This window comes from Myxine glutinosa, chromosome 5 (assembly GCF_964187855.1).
Source record: "Myxine glutinosa chromosome 5, kmMyxGlut1.1, whole genome shotgun sequence".
In the NCBI taxonomy this organism is placed as follows: Eukaryota; Metazoa; Chordata; class Myxini; order Myxiniformes; family Myxinidae; genus Myxine; species Myxine glutinosa.
In genome coordinates this window covers 657,555-681,050 of record NC_136265.1, presented here as the reverse complement: position 1 = coordinate 681,050, position 23,496 = coordinate 657,555, and the positions used below count along the sequence as shown (strand labels likewise).

Here is a 23,496-nt window from a genome sequence, read left to right as displayed (position 1 = left end):
TATTTGACCTTTTCCACTATCTGTGTGCTTCAGTGGTTGAGGACTTGTATTTTGTTTCTCCACTGGATGCTTTTCCTGCAATTGGTTGCTCTCCTCCCACCTGCACTTCACAAGTGAAAGGAGGCCTTTGTCCTGCAGTGGACCAGAATAGGCTGGTTTACAGTTTTTATTGGTTATTCTATTCGAATGTCAGAACCTAAATTTAGGCCTTGGTTGATTTCATCAAGCATCTTGATGTACAGGAATAAATTTTACAAAAGTTTATTCGTATACCAATTTGCTCATTGGAAGTGATAGTTATTTTGGTATTTAGTGTCTTGTTCTGATTTAGATTTCTTCACAAAGGGTTTAATACCTGTGATTTTTAAGAGAGGCACGTTGCATCTATGGCTCAGCCGACATGCCATCCAATCTTAAGCTTAAGCCGGCTTTCTGCATGATATTAATTCTTGGTGTGCACAGTTCCCATTGTAAATACTTGCGGTTATGGGGGGTGAGGAGGCAGGGCGTATACTCAACACTTGGTGTTCAGGAGTGTGAGATCAGAATCGGACTCCTCGAGAGAAAAAATTAAATTCGGAACTTTTTGCGCAGAAGCACGATTGTTTTTATTTTATCTATATAATAATAGCGTAAGGACTCGACTTTGTTATCCCTTTTACGCCGCACCCAGTGACCCGATGCCCACGGCACTAATGGATTTACGATCTACGAACTGCGCTCTTTGTTTATCACGTACAGCCATACTCGAAAAATCTGAATTAGCCGACGTTGGGGCCCAAAAGCATCCGATTAACTGCCGATACGACGCCATCGTATTGGCGTCTGCTGGGCGAAGGCGAAGCAAGCCGTCCGCTGATTGGACAGTCGAAGGCGACAGCAAGCCGTCCACTGAGTGGACAATCCAGAGCATGCATTTGTGGCGGTGTCGGCGATCGCGGTGTACGCTAACCTCATCAGGTGGGTTTACCATAATTTCTTCCATATACTGTGATTACAACGAAGTGAAACCGATCAGCAGCCCATCAGCATCATATAAAGCAATAAATAACAAGGCGTCAACTTCTGAAAGCTTAAAACAAAGTGTACATCGCCGAGTGACGAAAAGTAGGCGTAGGCGTCGGCCTAGGCCCTACCTATCCAGTTGTGTTTCCATTGTGGCCATGATCTCAACAAATGGCATAGGCCATGTGGCGTAGGGTAGGTCATGATCAGCCCCTTCCCCCCCTTTCATTTCACCAACTCCTGCATCTGCCACCGTTCATGATTATCAAAGTAGGCTTTACCCTGTTCACGATAAGGTAGAAATCGGTGAGTTGTATACGAAGAGATAAAAGGATGGCATTGACTTCGAGACGGTACGTGATATTTTCAAAAGTATATCGTAGCGTTGTCATTTAAGTAGATTGCAATAAATACGTTGTTCATATCCGCACTCTTCATTCTCATCTTTCTTCCTAACTCTTACTCGGACAAGGAAATCCCCTATGCCAGCCATAATGGTACACACTATCCATACACCACATCCTCCCTTCCGTGGATGTTCCACGGGTTTCGGCTAGTTTTAACTATTTCTCTTGACATATTACGTAATCAGGATGGCTGAATAAGATGACATATGCTCTGCAGAACATGAGGCCAAAGTGGAGTTTGGCGGAATAACATGGCATGTACTCTGCAGAACTTGAGGCCCAAGTGGAGTTTAGCGAGTGGGAACACCACTCATTAAAGCCTGGCAATGCCCTCCACTGGCACAGTGACTGGCAATGGTACTCCAAGCCACAATGACTTTTGGAGTTAAATTTCATGAAGGTAGTAAGATGCCACAAAAATGGGGAGATTAATGAAAAGCCGACGATGGCATTAAAATTGAATTAAAATTGAATGAGAACGGGCACTCGTAGAGCACAAAGATACAACCTAGCTTTCACATTATTATTTTTTACACGCACACACACGCACGCATCCCCATACACACATACATTCCCATACACACATCCCCAAAACGCACACACACACACACACACACACACACACACACACACACACACACACACACACACACACACACACACACACACAGACACACAGACACACAGACACACAGACACACACACACACACATCTCCACATACACACACACATACATACATACATACATACATACATACCCACACACACACACATCTACACACACACACACACACACACACACACACACACACACACACACACACACACACACACACACACATCCCCCTCCCCCCCCACACACACACACATCCCCCTCCCCCCACACACACACACACATCCTCCTCCCCCCACACACACACACACATCCCCCTCCCCCCACACACACACACACATCTTCGCACACACACACACACACACCCACCCCCACACACACACATTGACAAACACACACACACACACACACATACATACACACATCCACACACATATGTGGGATTGAAATCCTGGATCGAACCGTCGGTCCGCTCGCCCGGAGTTGGAAGATCGGAGTCCAGTCAAATGCAGTTCTCAGGAAAAGTGGTCTATTCGACAATTAGGTCAGCACGGCCATGGAGAGGTCCACCGAAGTGGTCTACCCGGGACTCCGGTTGGAACAGCTCTGCAACACAATTGTGGTGTGCTCGTATATGTATGATTTTCAACAGAGATAACACAATCATAAAAATAAAAAAAAGTTCAAGTTTCCAAGAGAGAGAAACAGAGAGACATTCAGAACTGTTTATGACCTTGCGAGATTTAAGATTCGGCCGTTTGCCGGAGAGAAGGGCTCCCACGGGCCTGCTTGAGCGAATCCAGGCTTGAAGTCAATCGCGTTTCGAGATAGCGCAGAGCCAAACAAAATTAATTGCTTTTCCCAGCGGGTGGTTTTTGACACCTTGTCGGGAGCTGTGAGCTGCGAGGCATCAGGGAGAAATACCTTTTGTCCAGTAAAGGAGGTCACCCTGGGTTTAAATACCATCTGTCTGGAAGGAGAAAGCATTCGATAGGGTTCCACACGAAGTAGTGACATGGGCATTGAGGAAGTTAGAAGTGGAGGAATGGTTGATCAGAGTTGTGATGGCAATGTACAAAAGAGCACGCACAGCTGTAAGGACGAAGGACGGGAACAGTGGTGAGTTTGAGGTGAAGGTGGGAGTGCATCAGGGGTCGGTACTAAGTCCACTACTATTTGTAGCTGTGATGGAGGTGCTGGCTCAGACCATAAAGGAGGGTTTACCGTGGGAGTTGTTGTATGCAGATGATCTGGTGTTGATTGCGGAAAGTATGGATGGACTGAAGGAAAAGATGAACAAGTGGAAGGAATATATGGAGACAAAAGGTCTGAAGGTGAATATCGGAAAGACGAAGGTGATGGCAAGTGGTAAAGCATGTGGTGAGGTGGAAAGAACTGGGAAGTGGCCATGTGCTGTGTGCAGGAAGGGTGTCGGAGTGAACTCCATTCAATGTACAATGTGCGCTGAGTGGGTTCATCAAAAATGTAGTGGTTTGAGAGGGTCATTAACCAGTGGCAGCTACATTCAAATGTAAGGTGTGCACAGAGGGAGCTGCAGATGGAGGAAATGTTGAGTTGGATCTTGAAGACGGCGTGAAGCTGGAAGGTGTGAAAACATTTTGCTACCTCGGAGACATGCTGAATGGAGAAGGTGGATCAGACTCGGCAACGGTTGCTAGAGTGAGATGTGCATGGAAGAAGTTTCGGGAACTGAGTGGCGTGCTGATGAGGAGGGGAGTGTCGTTGAAGCTGAAGGGAAAGGTGTATGCTGCATGTGTGAGAAGTGTTATGATTTATGGGAGTGAGACATGGGTAATGAACGTAGAGCAGCAACGAAGGTTGGAAAGGGTGGAAATGCGAATGGTTCGGTGGACGTGCGGAGTATCGTTGAGAGAGAGGAAGACAAATGATGAATTGCGAAAGATGATGGGAATAGAGCCTGTGATTGATGCTGTGAAGAGGAACAGGTTGAGATGGTTTGGTCATGTGTTGAGGAAGGATGAAAGTGACTGATTGAGAAGAGTGATGGAAATGAATGTAGAAGGAGTAGAGGACGGGGAAGACCGAGAAAGACTTGGCTAAAGATGGTGGAAGAAGAAATGCGGGTAAGGGGCAACACAATAATAACATAATAACAACACAATAACAAGGAGAGATGCAGAAAATAGGGCAAGATGGAGAAGATTGTCATGGGGACCGCAAGGCTAACCCCCGCTCTTGCAGGGAAAATGGCCTTAAAATGCATGTTGTTGTTGTTGTTGTTGTTGTTGTTGTTGCTGTTGTTGCTGTTGTCTGGAAGGAGCCCCTTACCAAGTTGAAGATAGAAGTTATACTAACTATTAAAAAGTCCCTGAAAGTTACGATGATAGAGCTTTATAACAAGTTAACGAATGGCCTACGAGTTACAGTTATAAATATGAATAACTAGTCATGTAATAGTAGGGAGGGGGTGCGAGTAAATATGGCCGAGCCCGACACACACACACATATATATATATATATATATATATATATATTGTTACGGCCCGCGGATAAGATGTTGTGTTTGCCGAGCGGATGGCCCCGCGGTCGTACAGTTACCCCGACTAACCCGATTCCCGAACGTTGGCCGGATCGCGCCACAGATATTCAATAGGGAAAAGACTAAGGCTACACGGATGTGAAGAAGAAGAAGACAAAAAGGTTGGAAATACGAATATAATTTATTTCTATTTACACCCAAAAATAACCAAGGAGAAGGAAAGATAAGAAAATAATTTACAGAAGATTTTAGACACAGTGCAACCTAGCTTATACAAACTTAATTAAATACCCAGGACAGAACAAACAAAACAAACTCACGTACACAAGAAGGATGGAAAGGCAGGAGGTGGATGGCTGGAGGGAGAGGAAAGTCCAAGGGGTCCTGCAGCATGATCGGCGCGTTTGGCAGCCGCCGTTCCTTCGCGGCCCTGCTCAAAACCGCCGTCCAGGCCCAAAGCGGCTGTTGAGTGTTGTTGCTGCTGTGGCCGCCGCTGCTGCTGCTGCTGTGGACGTCGCGTGCTTTGCCAGGACTACAACAGGCTTTGTGCTTCCCTGGATGATGATCTCCTTAATGTTCTCTATGTTCTTTTGCTCACATGCCAGCCTCGGACTCTGCTCGGAAAGGCACCAGCTCAGGAACAAACATCGGCCCACTTGATCAGCCGTTGCTGTGTACAAAGCTTCGTTGGGTTTTTTTTTTTTTTTTTTTTTTTTTTTTTTTTTGTATACTGAATCGAGGCTCGTGAAAGAGCTAACATTTACTTCACAAACAAATCAACCAGACAAACAAAATATATAAAAAGCGGGAGCGGAAAACAAGATGGGGAGAGAAGGTGAAGCACACAAACACAACATTTGAGAGCAGGGAGATGTGTGGAAGGGAGAGGGCCTGGGGGGAGGAGGCATGGGAAGGGGGGGGGGGGGGGTGGAGGGAGAAGTATAAAACACAAGGACACCAATGACTTCCAGGCCAGAAGTTGGCATTTCAAAAAAGTGGAATTGGGGTGAAATTAGCGGGGGTAGAAAAGATCAAGGTTTTGGATGGGGGAAGATAAGAGATGGTGGTGAACAGCTGTTTTAAAGACCTGGAGGGTGGAGTGGGATTGAAGAGAGTGAGGGAGTTTGTTCCAGAGGCGGGAGAAAAGAGGAAACTCAATGTTGGGTGATCTCAATGTACTCTCGCAGTTGGTTCTCTCACAGTTGGTTCTCTCTGGATGATCTTTTTACACAACTCAGCAACTACTCCACTCCACTCCACAACGTCCTTGCGCGCGTGCTTTTATAGCGCCTCCGGCGATCAAGCCGCCGGCCTTCAGGACACGCCCATCGGTGTGCTCACCTCGGCCCTGGTTGGTCGCGCGACCCTCTGGCTCCGCCCTTGATGACGACGGGCGGGCACGCCTTTCTTCCCCGACCCGAGCACATGTTCAATGGTGGTTTTGGAGGGGATGTAATTGGCAATCGAGGCTTGGCAATGATGAAAGGGGAAAGTGAAAGGAATCTACTCTATTTTAATGCAGTGCAATGGAGTGTCATCTTAATGGAAGACAAGGCCTTACCCTAATACACATAATAAAGATATAACTATCGAACAGGGGTATTCTATGATTGGCTGACGTGTATGCTTTATGGACTAATTATGGGACGCCCTTTGACCTTTACACTACGGGGGTATTTACAAGGAATCATTACATTTTACAGAGGGTGATATTTACAACAATTTACTATACAATACAACACAATAAAAAAAACACGAACCTCATATCCGCAACAATATATATATACACAGACTTGGCATTTAATATGGAATATTTTTTTGTGGGGGTGAACTTACTTTTCAAGATGTCTTAGAACCAAAAGTTCATTGGAATGATGTTGAAATTATTCTAGATTTTGTTAGTGACCTTTAAAAGAAACAAAAACCACATTTGACATTTCGAAACAAATAAATTGATCCTTGAAAGTGATGTAAACTGATATCGAACTCAATTCATGGACAGTACTGTATTAAACTTCTGTATGTTTTCCAGAAGTATCTCTTTATTTTGCACATTAGCCAAAATTTTTTTTAACAAAAACAAAAGCTAAATTATGACTGGGATTACAAGCAGTAAAATTACAGTTCAGTACTTCGTGTAAAATTACAGTTCAGTAATCCCCCACGAGCATTCAGGAAAGCACGTACACGTTGAGGCATGCTGTTCACGAGATTTGCCAAGGTTTGGACAGGAATCGCTTGCCATGCAGTGACAATAGCCTGCTGCAATTCACGCACAGAGGTAGGCTGCTGGTCCAAGTGGTCGATTTGACGCGTTAATTCTGCCCACAAGTTCTCTATCGGATTCATATCCGGGGACATGGCAGGCCACTCCATATGCTCTACACCACGGTCAGCAAGAAAGTGTTGGATCATGCGAGCACGATGAGGCCGTGCATTGTCATCTTGGAAGACAAAGTTCCCTTAAAAGGCTGCATGAGCAAATGGAAGCAATGTTTCTTCCAGAATGGCCCTGTACTTGAACTGGTTCAGGTTTCCATTCAGAACAACCAGGTCAGTTTTGCCCCCTGCATGAAAAGCAGCCCAAACGGTCACCCCACCACCTCCAGCTTGGACTCTTGGCACTATACAATCTTTGTTGTAGGCTTCATTCACTTGTCTGCGCACTCTGACGCGGCCATCTTGACGATAGACCAGAAATCTAGACTCGTCACTGAAGATCACGTGATTCCAGTGTCCTGGCTGCCATTGACGGTGCTCTCTGGCCCACTGCAATCGGCGCTGGCGGTGTTGTCTGGTCAGGCGTGGCTTTGTCAGGGGACGCCTGGCACGACAGCCTGCTTGAACCAGTCGTTGGTCGACTAGCCTTCTGGATACAGGCACATTTGTCAATTGCTGCCACTCAGCCCTAAGCCGATTAGCTGACTTGGTACGGCCATTGCGGACTAACCGGTGCAGCTGGCGATCATCCCTCCTTGTGGTTGTGCGGGGACGTCCTGGCCTCGGTATTGGAGTAGGGACACCCCTCTGAGCATTTCGTTTCAGGATCTTTGACACCTGACCTTGAGTGATGCCATACTGCCGAGCAATAGCACGCTGTTTCATGCCGTAATTTCGTAGAGCCACCACTCCATGACAAACAGCATTGTCGAGTTGACGGACCATCTCCAGAGGAAGCGGCAATAACTTTTGGAGATGTGCAGCAGTTGTTTTCCACTAATACAGAACGCAACAACCCTTGTATACCCGACTGTGAAGCCAATCATCAAATGCACCTGTCCGTACATTTTGCCACGCCACCTGTGATATAATCCTGTTGTTGACTTCTTGCTGCGACAGACAATCAGTGACATGGTTCTTTTAACAAATAAATCACCAAAGTGTAAAAGAAACCCACCAGATTGATATACTGAGGTAAGTAAGTAAACCCAAGTCAAGAAAAAAAAAACTTCCATATTAAATGCCAAGTCTGTGTATGTATGTGTATATATATATTGTTGTAGGTGACGGGTCGCGCCTCCCGGCACGGCCGTCCCACGGGTGCAACGCCGGCTGGTTCGACACAGATCTCGGGTTACGCGCCTCTATCGCGATACCAAATTACACCTGTGCCTTGCCAGTTGGGGAGACACCCGTCGCTACAGGTTGGGTTTGTCAGAGACCGAGCGAAGTCTGCCGCAACCTGTAGCCAGCTTGGTTTTAATTACAAATCGAGCGGATTGCTCTTCAATGCGACACAGATGAATGCAGTGCGGCAACTTCCATACGAATCAACCAGATTTAATGGGGGAACATTAGGGTACACAAAACAAGCAAGGCGTTCACGATAACATTATAATTCAACTATGAGTAATAACCCGCTCTTATCTAGGGAGCTACAATTAAGGGTTTCGCGGGGTGACCCTAACGAGATAAACCTTAGGCCTGGACAACATTCATACAAGACAGGGGGTACTTGGTGGTGTTGATGGACGAGAGGTGAAGATGTGAAAAGGGCGAATGCAGCTCGTAACAAGCCGATGTCGCCGGATTCGAAGGCCCCGCTTGGGCCTGCAGTCTGCCAAATGGCGGCCCGCCCTCTTATCGGCCACGCATCAAGCGTCACCAAATGGCGCCCGCGATAACCCGCCGACTCCTCCACGCGGCAGCTCAATGCTCTTTTATCGACGTGTTAACATCCACCGTCGTCCGTCGATGTTCAACGCCTCGTTCGACCACGCTATCGATGCGCGCTCGCTCCCGTTCACTCGGGCTGCAACTGCGCGAGAAGCAGCTGCTGCGCGGTCCGTTCGTTCAACACGCGCTAATGGCGCGTCTGGTTCCCTCTCTCCGCTCGATGTTCAACACCGTGTACAGTAGCGCCATCGATGCCCGGCGCTTTTCCGTTTCTCCCGCTCAACCACGCGCGGAGAGAGCTCTCCGGCAGAAACCCGCCGCGAAGGCCTGTCCACACGCCATCCGCGCATGCGTCTTTTCCGCCTCCTCCCTCGCCCGTGCTCGGCGACTACCTGGAAGCGCCGCTTCCGGTTTTCGACGGCGCTTGTCGTTTTTCTAGCAAAATCGCGCTTTCTCACGTCAATCCATTGCCTCGATCATGGCATTGCAAACGAGGCCGGTCTTAATGGAACTTGCACCTTGTTTGATTGTCAAGATGTAATTAAAAGGGAACCGTCTCTTGTACACCACCAATGCACCACACAAAACAGCCTGCTACACCTTCCGACACAAAACTACCATCCCAGTACAGACGATCTATGGTAAACATACATCTAAGAGGGGACCTGAACTAATTCTATATTTAATAAACCACTAAGGGCCATTTCCGCAACACTACCCCCACCTTTCTCCCGAGGCTCTCCCGAGCCTCCACTAGGGGCAGCCCGCGGGAATGGCCCTGTCTAACGTACAGCACAAATCTCCCATTTACTCTAACCCACAACATTGCAAGCACTTAACTCCAAGAAGCAAAGTATCCGTAAGATTGGCATGTCCCTATCCTAGTGTGTCGGATCACTAATCTAACAAACACATCCACACTCTATGCACAATACTTAACATTCTAATTATGCATTTGCGCAGGAGGGCATTCAATGTTACTTTCAACACCAATATTCACATCGGAGCAAGACATTCAGAGTTTCAAAGCTTCTTGACGTGTTCGCTCCTTCACGCCTCCTCCCGGCAGTGTTGTGTCTTCACCCCAGAGGGGTTTCCTTACTTCGTGGCCTTATTGGCCTCTCACCAGGTGAGTTCAGTCGGCCCAGTGGCCTAATCTCACAAAGAGTCCTTCGGCCCACTGAGCCCACAAGACGGCATGAATCTTCGGCTGCAACAGCCCGCAAAAGCACTTTGGCCTCCATGGCCCACAAAAATGCTTCGGCCCACATGGCACACAACCGAGCAGCAGCAGGCAACAAGCCCTGCCTTGGACAGCAGGTGGCACAGTTCTACCGATGGTAAGCAAATGCAGTCTGGAGGCATTCTTGAGGGTGCAAGTGGGGGTGATGACCTCAGCCCAGGCAAAATGAAGAGTACCCTTAACCTTCCTTGCCTGACTTATCTTGGTACGACTTGTTTTAGTATGGTCTTCTTAAAAAGTCCTTTCACTTTTTAGCTGACAGGATGGTGTGCTTCTTAATCAATTGTTATCTGTGTGCTCATGACACACTGGTGGCTTCTCTGGCACTTGGAGAGGGCGACCGAACCTGGCCCTTGTTCACAACTTTCCCATCAACACGACTCGTACCAGGTGTCACACATGAATGGTGCGGAGGAGAGTTCATCGAACCTAACCTTTTACTTGAAGCTCTAACCAATGGCACAAACCCTGCCATTGCCACAATGATCCTAATGACCCATTTTTCCCAACCTGGCACACTGTTCCATTCTTTTAAACCTGGGCATGGCCCTTATTTGTCTCTTTTTCTTCACTTGGTGGTGCCAGGCATAACTCATTGGCTGGGGAGTGTGACTACAACTAGGCCTCTTTGCCTGCTTCCAATAGGTGGTGGGGGACACCCAGCGACCTCGGGGTTCACCTGAGCGCGCCTCTGGCGCTCCTAAATAAGGGGTGGCTCTCTAGCCCCCACACTGTACTCTCCAAGCACTCTAACCGGGTGGCTCTCTAGCCCCCGCACTGTGCTCTCTTAGCACTCTAAACCCTACTGTCTGGTGTCCCCTCCCGACTCACCAACTTCCAATACCATGTCACACTCCCAGCCAGTACCACCATACCTTGGCTGCACCTACCCCTAGCAGTCCGCCTGCACAATGGAACAGCAGCCAGAATCCACGTCAAATCCACTAAGTCCCCCTAACCTACACTCACTTGGTTAGGAGACTCCTACCAACAGGGTACATTGTTCGCACTCACTCTCCTCATTCACACAATCACGCCATTCATCCCAAACACCTTCGTCATTCATTCCACAGTGCCACACACCCAGTCCACAACACCATCCAACACCTTCCACTTTTTGCAGGGGTGTTTAACGCCCTGTCTGTCATGTCCCCACTATTTCTCTCTTCTTTTTTTTTTTTTTTTTTTTAAATAGTCACGCACATCCACTTGTGCCACTCTTGTCTCTTCTGTCAGTCTCTCAATTTGCAATCTCTCTCGATATTATTTTCAGTCAAGAATTCCCTTTTTTTTTTTTTTTTTTCTTTCCAATCTGGCCTGCTTCTGTGGCTCATTGGAAAGGGAGTGAGGGAAGGAATCCCTCATTACCCCTTACATGGCCCCGCCGCCTTTCCGCCACGGCTCATAAGGGTCACGTCTCAATTGGGGTCGTGGTCCACCCCCTCCTTTTCTCCAGGGTTCGCGGAAGTCAGGTAGACCCCACTTGGGGGAGCGGCCTCCCCCTCTTCTCTTTAATTCCCTGAAGACAGGTAAATCCCATTTAGCTAGCCGAACCCCTCGTGTCCTCAGAGAGGTCCGATGACCAAGGGACACCTGGCGGTGTCGTTGCTGGGCCCCTCTTGTTCGAAAATGGGTCCAGGGAGTATGTGACGCATGCCAACGCCGCCTGCTACGCATCTGCGCTCTACCTCGAAGTTCCTGTGAAGCTGAGGGAGAAATTACAATCCCCTTTCTAAAGCCTGCTCCTGGATGCAGCACCTCTAATTCTGTAAGAACCCCTGCGGAGCTGTCCATCATGGTTTCTGTCCCCTGTGTCAAGTCCTGTCCTGGTGGAATTTCTATTTCCCCTTGCACCTCGAACCTATTTCCTACGTCACCACTCATTCCATGCTCCGCACTCACACACGTTTCGGCCTTGACAGCACACCCCGGTGCTGTAAACTGGACTATGGGCTCACAGCATTCATCCACAGGCATTCCATCCACACATTCAGGTGTCACGCATACGTGCACCCCATCGGACGGAGTCTCTTGATTAACATCAAATCCAATTGCGAACTTAAGCTCATCGTCCGCACCATGTATGCAGATGCCCACGTACCTGCTTCGTTCCAAAGTCACATCGGTCCGGTCGCTCATCATTGGTTCGCCACACTCCTCTGGGCCTGTCAGCTTCACTTGCTGGACCTGCTCAAAATGTGTTTCATGAGTCAACAACCCCGTATACTCCCTCCATGTCTCCATCACCAGGGTTTGCTCCAATTGTTGTTTCATTCGACGAGTGATGCCAATCAAGTCCTGCACCACTAACATTCCTCCCTGTGATGACGTCACACATCCCACATTATCGTGCTGCCCTACTTCCTGGCTCCATTTTCTTTCCCAGTTGAGTCGTTCTTCCTCTCTGAGCCTTTTTAGTTGTTCGTTACCTTTCCGGAGTCTTTCCATCTCTGCGGACTCCACCCTTGCTTTCTCCTTTAATTGGTCAATTTCCGATTCATATTCCTCTTGTTTCTTATGCCACCGTCCCTCTTGTGCTTCATTCTCCAACCTCGTCGTTTCTCTCAATTGATTGATTTCCTTTTCCTGCTTCATTCGTTGTTCTTTCATTACACGTTCATCCATCTCATTCTTTGACCTTGCTTTGGCTTCTGCCTGTTCGATCTGCACAGTGTAGTTCCTTTTGAGTTGATCAATTTCAAATTCATATTCTTTTTGTTTCGTATCCCATCGTCTCTTTTGTTCTTCATTCTCCAATCTCGTCGTTTCTCTCAATTGATTGATTTCCTTCTCCTGCTTCATTCGTTGTTCTTTCATTACCCTTTCATCCATGTCATTCTTTAACCTGGCTTTGGCTTCCATCTGTTCAATCTGCACAGTGTGGTTCCTTAACGTTTCCTTCTCCGTCCTCTCTCTTTCCTCACTTAACATCCTCAGCTTGTTTTGTAATTCCCTTTCTTTGTTTTGGTGTTTCTGTAACTCCATCTCATTTTTTAGTCTTGCTTTACCTTCTATCTGCTCAATCTGCCCAGTGTGTTTCCTTAACATTTCACTCTCCATCCTCTCTTTTTCCTCACTTATCTCCTCTACTCTTTCGCATGCTTCCTCTCTCCTTTTGTCCATCCTCTTCCCGTATTCCTTGCTACTTTCCATTTGACGTGCCAGTTCATTTCCTCTGTACTCTGATTCCCGAAACTGGCTTGATTTCTCAGACAATTCTCCCTTCAGTTGTTCCAATTCCAAATCGTGTTCCTCTCTTTCCTTTTTCAAGTTCTCCCGATCCCGGGAGTTTCTGCTTTGTTCTTTCTCTATTCTCTTGTTCAGTTTGCTCTTCTCTTGTTCCATGTATTCCTCCCCTCTTTTTATCTTCTGTTCTAGGCTTTCTCTTGTCTGATCACCGGATCTTACCTTTTCCTTCAGTTGTTCCAACTCATGGGTACTCCCCTCTACTTTCCTCTTTTCTCCCTGTAGTACCTGGACTTTTTCCACCAATTGATTCCCTATGCCTTCCAATTCGAGAATCCGTGCTCGTTCCCATCTGGAATCTGTGTTGTCTCGCAATGCGCCGGCCAAGGCCATTTCCGTCCAGTGAATTCGTTCCTGTGCATCGACCAATTGTTGTGACTCCCTTTGCTCCTCATTTTCCTGAACCTCACTTGCCTGCTGTAGTGCCTCATGCAATTTCGTGTGTAACTCCCCAATATAATCCTCCTTACACTCCACCTGCTCCCAGGCATCCTCCAATCGTGCATGAAGCTCGTTAATGTACGCATTGTCGTCCTGCTTATTTTGCCATGACGCATGCTGTGACCACGTGGTTTGGATCGGTGGGTGGGAGCGTTTTCTTCGTGATGTGCGGCTCGTTGCACTCTTAATACCGATTCTCTCCCACCTCGTGTCACGCTGCTGAGCCGCGCAGCCATTTTGCGACTCCATCTTCCTTTATAAATTACGAAGTTTGACACCCAATCCACTCAAAATAAAAATGAAACCAAATTTGGAATTTGCGAGCGACGTGTTTTTTTTTGTTTTTTTCTCTTTACGCGCCTCTCACAATCGATGTTCGGGGTGCGAAATGCACCCCAGGTCCAAATCCCACCTCCTCGACACCAGTGTTGTAGGTGACGGGTCGCGCCTCCCGGCACGGCCGTCCCACGGGTGCAACGCCGGCTGGTTCGACACAGATCTCGGGTTACGCGCCTCTATCGCGATACCAAATTACACCTGTGCCTTGCCAGTTGGGGAGACACCCGTCGCTACAGGTTGGGTTTGTCAGAGACCGAGCGAAGTCTGCCGCAACCTGTAGCCAGCTTGGTTTTAATTACAAATCGAGCGGATTGCTCTTCAATGCGACACAGATGAATGCAGTGCGGCAACTTCCATACGAATCAACCAGATTTAATGGGGGAACATTAGGGTACACAAAACAAGCAAGGCGTTCACGATAACATTATAATTCAACTATGAGTAATAACCCGCTCTTATCTAGGGAGCTACAATTAAGGGTTTCGCGGGGTGACCCTAACGAGATAAACCTTAGGCCTGGACAACATTCATACAAGACAGGGGGTACTTGGTGGTGTTGATGGACGAGAGGTGAAGATGTGAAAAGGGCGAATGCAGCTCGTAACAAGCCGATGTCGCCGGATTCGAAGGCCCCGCTTGGGCCTGCAGTCTGCCAAATGGCGGCCCGCCCTCTTATCGGCCACGCATCAAGCGTCACCAAATGGCGCCCGCGATAACCCGCCGACTCCTCCACGCGGCAGCTCAATGCTCTTTTATCGACGTGTTAACATCCACCGTCGTCCGTCGATGTTCAACGCCTCGTTCGACCACGCTATCGATGCGCGCTCGCTCCCGTTCACTCGGGCTGCAACTGCGCGAGAAGCAGCTGCTGCGCGGTCCGTTCGTTCAACACGCGCTAATGGCGCGTCTGGTTCCCTCTCTCCGCTCGATGTTCAACACCGTGTACAGTAGCGCCATCGATGCCCGGCGCTTTTCCGTTTCTCCCGCTCAACCACGCGCGGAGAGAGCTCTCCGGCAGAAACCCGCCGCGAAGGCCTGTCCACACGCCATCCGCGCATGCGTCTTTTCCGCCTCCTCCCTCGCCCGTGCTCGGCGACTACCTGGAAGCGCCGCTTCCGGTTTTCGACGGCGCTTGTCGTTTTTCTAGCAAAATCGCGCTTTCTCACGTCAATCCATTGCCTCGATCATGGCATTGCAAACGAGGCCGGTCTTAATGGAACTTGCACCTTGTTTGATTGTCAAGATGTAATTAAAAGGGAACCGTCTCTTGTACACCACCAATGCACCACACAAAACAGCCTGCTACACCTTCCGACACAAAACTACCATCCCAGTACAGACGATCTATGGTAAACATACATCTAAGAGGGGACCTGAACTAATTCTATATTTAATAAACCACTAAGGGCCATTTCCGCAACAATATATATATATATATATATATATATATATATATATATATAATATATATATATACACACACACACACACACACACACACACACACACACACACACACACACACACACACACACATACAGGCATACATGTCGTGGGTTTAATAAGCACCTCGTCTCAACTCGGACAGTTTACAAGAGATTTATTAATAGATAAGACTACATGCATGGAAGATGCTGAAGTGGCATGTAGGACAGTAACGCTAGTATGGATAACATCACGGTCATTACAATCATGCACAGCCCGCACCAACATCTCGGCCAGCACCAAACCGTATTCGGCTTAATATACTTTCCCCCAGGGTCGAAATAACACGTAACACCGCTCCAAGTTGACAATAAGCCTCATTCTGAGAGAATGCTTTGCCAAGGCCAAACATGCGATCTGGTCAACAGTTGATACTTTAGTCAGACAGTCAGACGCCAATGAGAATAGGTCACAGTGTCGCTGCTGTCACCATCAGCATAGGGAATTCAATGAAATCCTCCACAATTACCCTTTAATAAACATCTTAACTTTAATAATAGCTGCTCTTTAACGAGATTACTGTCGTTATACCAGCGCTCTTGCCTGAGCTCACCGCCTACATACAGTACTTTTCTATGAAGTTCACTCCTCTGATGGGTTAGATGGGCCAGCGCCATCACCCCGAGGTGGCTGAGGAGTAACTTCTGCATTGTCATCTCCCTGTGATCGAAATATCTTGCAATGTGTGGCGTGTACCCATGACTGCTTACCTTCAACCTTGACCACTTGATGCGGTCCAGTCCACCTGGGCTGCAACGCTACGGTTCACCTCCAGTTCTTCACCAATACCAGGTCACCTGACTGAAAGGGGTGGCACTGTTCTGTCACGGGCTTGGGCATCGCTGCCTTCACCTGTGTATGAAAACTTTTTGCCACCCTCGTTAAAGCTTCACAAAATCCCAATACCGCACCATCCATGAAATGGAAATCCATCTTTGCCAAATCAAGTGGTACTGTCACAGGTACTCTCATGGGTTGGCCCATGAGGTTCTCGTGCTGGGACAACCCCGTCTTTCTGTTTGCCATCCACCTCGTAATCATCAGCGCCAAAGGAATTGCTTCAGGCCATTTAAGGCCTGTCTCCTCGCATATTTTGCTGATTTTATTTTTCAAAATGCCGTTCTGACGCTCCACTGCTCCAGCCGATTGCGGGTGATAAGCGCAGTAGAATCGTTGATTGATCTGTAATGCTTTTGACAAGTCTTTATGAATGTCTGCAGTGAAATGTCCTCCTTTATCATGAGATATCTTACATAGTGTACCATACCTACAGATATATTCCTTCATTAACAGCTTAACTACGGTAATTGCGTCACACTTCCAACACGCAAATGCTTCAACCCATTTCGTGAACATATCCACAATCACCAATATGGATTGCAACTGATTACACAGTGGCCTTTTCACAAAATCGAGCTGGATGTGTACACCCGGCCCCCAGGGGTCTGGATGAGCCCTCCCACCCTTTATCTGCGATGGAACCCGACCGATGTTAGACACCTGGCATATCACGCACCTGCGGTAGAGCCGCTCCGCCACCCCCGTAAAACCTGGGGCGTACCATGACCTACACACTGAACTCACCATCCCCCCATTGCTCGTATGGCCATGCCCATGCGCCAGACGGGCAAACCAAGGCAATAAGGTCATCATAATTACCCTGCACTCGTGAAGCGAAAGGCGGGGTTAAGCATTCGGTTGGGTTCGGGTGCCCTGTGCCGTGTCTGCATTTTTTAAAATTCATTTTCTCTGCAACCGTTGGTCCGATTGACACGAAATTTTCACCATAGGAGCGCCTCCTCCTGTAGAATATTTCAATGACTATTATGACGTCACAGGTCACGTGGTATGGGCGCCATCTTTGAAAAACCGAAAAACGTTGCACCTCTATCTCCAAAACCGCTCTAAGGAAAAAATTGAAACGTGGCTCATTGTAAATAACTCCACATGGTGAATAGGTGTTAACGATGACGTCATTGGTACCATAATTATGACGTCATAATTCGACAGGGACAACTCTTGGTCTGATCAGTGAAATTTATTGAGCATGGTCTATGCAACAATTATATTGGAGAATTTATATTTATGATGTCATCGCTCACGTGGTCTGGCAGCCATATTTTGATTAATAAAAAAAAACAACCTTCTAAAACAGAAGAGTTGGCTCACACCAAGTTGACTGCACAGGGTAAGTATTCTATGAATACCATTTAGTTTAATGATTTATTTTACCCAAATGTGGGTAAAAACGCTTTAGTCACTGTCACTGGCTAGGGGGAGGTGGAATGGGTGTGGGTGGGTGGGTTGAGGGAGTGGCAGGGGTGGCAGGGGTGGCAGGAAGGAATGACAGGGTGGGGAGAGAAGGGGTGGGTTAGGAGGAGGAGGGTGGGGAAGGGGTGATATGGGAGTCCAGATGGAGGGAGTGTGAGTTGGGAGGAAGCAGTGGAAGGTGCGGGGTGGGAGTCCAGAGGAGGGGGTAGGAAAAGAGGTTGGGTGGGAGGAGGCAATGCAGTGGGTTGGAGGAGGGACCCAGCGGTGCTTGAAAATGCCGGGTACCTTTGCTGGTAATAAATACAAGGAGCTCTTGATCGCTTTTTGTTTTTTAATATATAATTGTGTTTTCTAGGTTGAAATTGCAGTGAAGTTTTTGAAAAACTCTCGTGTTCAAAACAGCCCACTTGATGCAAAAAAATCCTTTCTCAAAAAAAAAGGTACGAAGCACAAGCACTAGAAAAGAGGGAAGCATGTTTATGTATTGGACAATTTGCACCCTTTGGACCTTTTAAGACCCTTTATGCCCCATTGGACCACTTAGATCCCTTGACTCTTCAGACCGCTTGGATGCCTTTTTCCGTCAGACCCCTTAAACCCGTCTTAGACCTGCAAGACTCTTTAAGACATTTACACCCTTTAGAACACTTAGACCCCTTACCCGTTTGACCCCTTTAGACCCGAACAACTATTGGAAAATACCTTTCAGATCTTTAGAACCTTTAAGACCCTTATATACCATTATAGAACCCTATGTACCCTTTGGACTACATACACTCTGAAGACCTTTCCACCCCTTATACCCCAGAGACTTGTAGGACTGTAGACCCATTGGACCCATTTAGACGCACACCAAACAAACATGTATTTTTTGCAAGATACACGCTATACTTTTTTCAGCAAGTAATGCAAGATCTCCAGCCACCCAGAGGGTGGGTACTCTATTAGGTTGAACAGAAATTGCATATTGAGTCACTGAATTGGTTCACTAATCACAACCAAGAAGCATCGTGTTTTTAGGTCAAACGCTGAAAGTGTCAAATGTCGCATAAAACATCAATTTTCATCCGATTGACTTGAACTGTGAACAGGTTTGCATCTTGGGTTACTGAAGCCTATTGTTTGAGTCAAAAGGTCAAAGCTCAAGGTCACATAAAATCCTCAATTTTGATCCTATTAATTTTAAATTTTAACAGGATTTGCATATTGGGTCACTGACCTGGTTCATGAAAAATCAGAACGATTGATTTGGCATTTTTGACATGTCAAAGGTTTCCATGAAAATAATTTCACCTTCTTATAACCAAATGGCCTTTTTGTGAATTTATTATTACCAATCCTCAGGAATTTTTCAAGAAATCAAATTGATGTGCCCGCACGACTCAGCTCAGGAACAGCTTCTTCCCGAGGGCTGTTATTCAGCTGAACTCTGTCACACACCACTAATTCCGCCAATGCATTGGCCACCCACACCCCCGGACACCACACTACCTGCACTGCCAGCCCTTCCTCATCCACTCAGTACTCAGTACTTACTTTTTCCACATGCGAAATTTGCATTTATGTTTATTTAAATTATACAATGGACGACAAAATGTAAATGTTTCATGATATTTGTAATATTATATCACCTTTATCTATCAATATTGTTGAAATGAAGATCAAATAGCTGGATGTTGAAATATGTTGAAAAAGTCAAAACTGTACATGGGGTGTACTTACTTTTTTACGTGACTGTGTATATATTTGCCGACCTCGGAAGGATGACAGGCTGAGTCAACCCCCCTGGCGTTAATTCAGCGATCGATCGGGATTCGAACCCAGGATCCTAGGATCCCAAGCCGACTCCCTAACCGCAAAGCCAACACCAGGCGCATATATATATATGTATGTATGTATGTATGTATGTATGTATGTATGTATGTATGTATGTATGTATGTATGTATGTATGTATGTATGTATGTATGTATGTATGTATGTATGTAGAATGTTGTAGTTTCGGGAATAAAGGTAACCCCCCCCCCCCCTTTTTTTTAGTTAGTTGCACCACAACAGGTAGCCTCGCTTAGTTTAGTTATTTCCTATTAAATGTAAGCATAGTCCTTTCCTGTGTTAGTATGCGTTGGAGCAGGCGTGTAAGTGTAGGCTTCGGTGCTCCTTGGGTTGGAATACCATGTGCTAGGGCCTGGAACTAGTCTGGCAGGCCCGAGGGAGGAGCTGCAGGGGAGTGGCCAGTTAGTGGCAAGCAGCCAATGGAAGCTCAAGGGAGTGGCTAACATCAACAACCGCCAGGGGAGGGGCTTGGAACATTCGGGTGAGACTCTGGGGAGGGGCTATCTTAAACCCAGGCCGGATCCACGAACCCCTCTCCTCCGAGATCCTCCTCCGTGACAGACTGTCCCCGAACTAGCTCTCTGTGATCGAGGCTCTGTGTGCACGAACTCTCCCTGCCCTGCGCTCCGCTGCCTTTTAATCGCGCTTGTGAGGACGGTCTCTCCCGGAGCCACCTACGCCAACGACCTTCCTACCTGGGCTCCCTGCACGTGCTGCGAACATCCCAAGGGACACGCCCAGCGAGCTGACCGGGGCGAACGGCGCCAACGACCGCACCTGGAGCGCGTACGTTTCCTTCCTTCTTTTCCCCGCGTGAGTGAGTGGGCCCTTGTCCGGGGATTAAGTAAGACCGAATAAGTATCTGCTCTGTGTCTCTTTACCCTGATCATTGTAAATTGTATAGTAAACCTGTGTTCTTCCTTCCATTTGGTCGTTCACGTCATTCCCACCCATTGGCTTCGCACTGTGTGAATCAAACCGCTCAATCGGGTTCAATCATAATTAACGGCACGAGTCACGTGATACGCAAACCGCTCGGGCATATCCGACTCGCGTGACCCATGCGAGGTCCAGCACCCGTCTTCGTGGCAGCGTGTGTACCGAAGGTACGTGGGGATTCGACCCGATACCCTTCCACACGCTTGCTATGTGGGTGGCGGCTGGAATTGCTCTGCAATCCGCCCCACGAGTATAAAGTGGGTCGCGGCCTCGTGGACTCTAAGGCCCGAGGGGGAAAAAGGTTTAACCCCCCTCTGTACGTCGACGGGCTCGAGATCTGCAACAATATATATATATTGATAGATATTGTTACGATAAGATATTGTTACGGACCAATTGTTACGGATCTCAGAGACGGCACTCCCCTCAGCAAGGGGGGGTAAATCCCCTTGGCCTGTTAAGCTGGCCGTCTCTGGTCCTGGTACTTGTAACGCTCTTTTGTGGGGTGGAATTGATCAGGGTTATTGGTCAAGGTGTTCTCCCGAATACCTTTACCAATCCCTCCGCAAAACGGAGACAAGCACCGCTCAAACCACGGACAAGATGATATTTGCCGAGTGGTTTAGCAATCCGCGGTTCGAGCCGTTATCAATTGACTAAACCCGATTCCGAGGGTTGGCCAAATCGTAGGTATTCAATCAGGGAAAAGATTAAAGCGATCGGGGAAGAATGAAACAAAAAGGGTAAGAAATAACAGACTTTTATTAATTATTTACAAAACCTAAGAAACCAAAGGAAGAAACGAAAGCAATATATAGAAGAAGAAGAAGAAGATACACAGGGCAGCCTTAAGCAGTCTTACTCTACGACCCCAGACAAACATACACACTCACACGGGGATTGTAGCTGGTAGGGTGGAAGGTCCAGGTGGATGGTCCAGGCTCCGGTCCCGTGGGCGAAAACCCGGCAGGCAGCTTCGCGCGTATCATTCAACCGCGAGCGGACCTTACGTATAGCGGTGGGACTGGGATGCTCCGTATGTAATAAATGAATGGCTTTGCCAAACGCACCCTCTCCAAGGTTCTCTTATAACGCCTTTGCAATGAGCGCCGCCGTAGAGTTCTTTCGCCACTTTCGTGTGCACGCGAGTCATGTTCAAGAGCGCCGCCGTATGGTTCTTTCGCCAGAGACGTCCCCGCGCAGTTCTTGCAAAAGGAGCCCGTCGAAAGAATTCCGTCAAAGGGCTCTTCGCGCGCTCTTTTATAACGCGAGCCAAGATCACTACGCGCTCCTTCAAAACCACGCCCGCCACCGAGCTCATCTCAGCCCTGGTTGGCTCGCCGAAAGGGCCACGCCTCGGTCTCGGCGCTCCGCCCCCCTTCTTCCCCGGCTTGACCGCGTGCGTAATGGCGGCGAACGCTGCTGGCAAACGAAGTACCACAATTTGGAGAGGGAGAGCAAAATGGACGGAATGGGGTCTATCTTATTTGATTAATGCAACGCAGATTCAACTATTGGGAACAGGTCCTTAACTGAAACACATAATAATAAGATAACTACGGAGAGGTCCTATGGTTCGCTACGTGTTGTTCATGGACTAATTAGGGTGCGATCTTTAACCAGCCAATTGATGGGGATATTTACAGGGGAAACATTTATAAGGGGATGCATTTACTAAATTTACTAGTGAAGGTTCTAAAAACCGTAACACAGCACCCGTTTTTTCCCTAGGGTCGTCTCGACCCGAACTAACTTTACTTAATGTGACACTCAGGTGTAATAGCCCTCTACTATTAACCTTACCCTGAGTGCGACAGTTTTAAAACAACTATGTATGTCCCACCTGCTACGTTGCATCCTACCTAACAGACTCACCCCCACAGAATAACCGAATTGCGGAATTATTCGCAAACTACACATAAAGCCGGTGGGGAGCATTATTTACAAAACACTAATTTGTATTTACACGGCAAACCCAGGACCTGTCATTTTGGGAGACAAAATATGTTTCTGAAAAAGAGGAAGAGCATGCACTGCACTGCACCGATACACCATACTCAAGTGCCCAGGGATGCACAATTGATATTGCAGTGCACCCCCGAGCACAAGAGCATCACAAAGTACCAAAGCACCAATCAGCACCAATAAGCACCAGAAAAACACCAAAGCACCATCCAGTGCTCATTGCACACATTTCCAAAAAAAAAACAAAAACTGTTGACCGGTTCTTCTAGTTTCTGCTCCCGCTCTGCTGGTTCAATGTTTCTTCCAGATGTTGTTCCTTCTTGTGGCTTGCTGCCTATTTGCAAATAATAAAAAGGCACACAACGCGTCTTTTGATTTGGGGCCCACAGGGGCCAACTATGGGTGGTCCACCTGTAGGGCAAAAGGGGCCACCTCACCGTGGTCCGCAAGCCAACTCTTCTCTGGCCATCATGGCCGGTCCCAGCAGAGAGGCCAGGCCCCAACACGTGGGGTCCATAAGGGTGTGGTGCTAGGCCGCAAGTCGTGCGGTCCATAAGGTGGTGTATCGATTCAGGCAGGCTGTGCAGCGGCGGCTCGGGCACACAAGTGCGGCTCCTGCACGCTTTCCCCTCAGTGCCCAGAGAGCACGGTCCATAGGTGAGGAAGGCAGACAAAGCAGAGTTAGTGGGGTGCAAGGGCGCAAGGGTACACATCAAAACAAGGCAATGCAGAGGTGAGGTGCACATGGGAGCGAGCGGAGAAAGCTCGTCCCTATCGTACGTCACCCCCCCTGTCACCTACTCTACCCTTGCCCTTACCCCGTATTCACAAAACTCTACACATTTACAAATTCGTCACTATCGTCTCGTCTTCCCCATATCTCCCCTAATACCAAATTCATCAACAATCCCAATTTCTAACCAAATTTGCCATCAATCAATTCATCATCAATCCCTCATAAGGAGGAAGAGATGGAACAACAAGCACAATGTCACCCCCACGTCATGATGCGTCTCACATTCCCAAAACATTTGCAACAAAAAAAAACAAACAACCATGGTGTGGAGTCA

The 23,496-nt window shown here is 47.8% G+C and overlaps 1 protein-coding gene across 2 annotated transcripts in view; it reads left to right on the top strand.

Moving 5' to 3' along the window:
* PEX14 (peroxisomal biogenesis factor 14) overlaps positions 1 to 23,496 on the top strand; it is a 90,742-nt gene that overhangs the window by 19,878 nt on the left and 47,368 nt on the right. For both annotated transcript variants that reach the window (XM_068117974.2, XM_068117976.2), the window contains exon 3: positions 18,044 to 18,128. In XM_068117974.2, coding sequence (XP_067974075.1) covers positions 18,044 to 18,128 — 85 coding nt within the window. The remainder of the gene's footprint in view (positions 1 to 18,043; positions 18,129 to 23,496) is intronic.